We start from the raw sequence: 907 nt of genomic DNA, 5'->3' as shown, positions 1-907 counted from the left end.
ATCGAGGCATTGCCCCCCCCCACCCCCCCGAACTGCCGCCGGTCGAGGATGTCCTTGTACTGCAGCTCGGGGGTGGCCAGGCGGACACAGAGCTCCCGCTGGGCTGGGGGCAACCCGGCCCTCAGGGCGTACCCCAAGATCTGGGCCCGGCCGGGGGGCTGGAAGGGGCGAAGGCGGCCGTCGGCGATGGCGGGGGCGGGCAGGGGCCCCCCACCCCTCAGGCAGCTCCGAGCCAAGGCCTGTCGGCGCTGGCGCAGGCGGGCAACCTCCTGCCTCAGGCGGGTGGCCCCGAAGGCCTCGGCTCGGCGCCAGAAGGAGCGGTTGAGGTGGGTGTAGAGGGCCCAGTCCAGGCTGTTCCAAGCCCTCAGGCGAGCGGCCTGGGCCGGGGAGACGCGGGGGCCAGCGGGGGCCGGTGGGCGGCCGTTGTGGGCGAAAGCGGCCACGGCTTCTTCAGGCCAACACAAGGCCTCCCGCAGCAGCACCAGCGACTCGTCAAAGTGCTCGGCCAAAAGCACCAGGGTGAAACCCCGCTCCAACCCGGCCAGGGCCGCCGCCACCTCCTCCCCCCTGGTCCCCGCTGCCCCCACCGCCGGCAGCCCAAAGTCAAACCACTGTAAATTACGGGCGTAATGGTTGCCCCGTGCCCCCGGCTCGTAGAAACGACCCGGGGAGGCCAGGAAGGCGGCCAGCGAAGGGGCTCGGCGGAAAGCGGGGGCTACTGCCCGGTAGTAGGCAAAGGCCGACTCGCCCAGCGTGCCGGGGTCCCGCACGATGGAGAAGTAGAAGCTGTCGTTGGGCATCACCTTCTGCACCTGGGGTGGGGAGTGACAATGGTGGCAACGGGGCCTCAACACACCCCCCCTTGCCCCCGTGGATGCCCCCCACCCTCAGTCTCCCCCCAGCAGCC

General features: G+C 71.4%; 1 protein-coding gene across 1 annotated transcript in view; it reads right to left on the bottom strand.

The window, feature by feature from the left end:
* Positions 1 to 907, bottom strand: part of GAL3ST4 (galactose-3-O-sulfotransferase 4) — a 2,952-nt gene that overhangs the window by 182 nt on the left and 1,863 nt on the right. The window contains exon 2 of the mRNA XM_014961623.1: positions 24 to 812. Coding sequence (XP_014817109.1) covers positions 24 to 812 — 789 coding nt within the window. The remainder of the gene's footprint in view (positions 1 to 23; positions 813 to 907) is intronic.

The sequence above is a fragment of the Calidris pugnax genome, unplaced genomic scaffold, assembly GCF_001431845.1.
Source record: "Calidris pugnax isolate Ruff unplaced genomic scaffold, ASM143184v1 scaffold797, whole genome shotgun sequence".
NCBI lineage: Eukaryota > Metazoa > Chordata > Aves > Charadriiformes > Scolopacidae > Calidris > Calidris pugnax.
The sequence above is the reverse complement of the archived record's forward strand: the minus strand, read 5'-3'. Positions and strand labels throughout refer to the sequence as shown.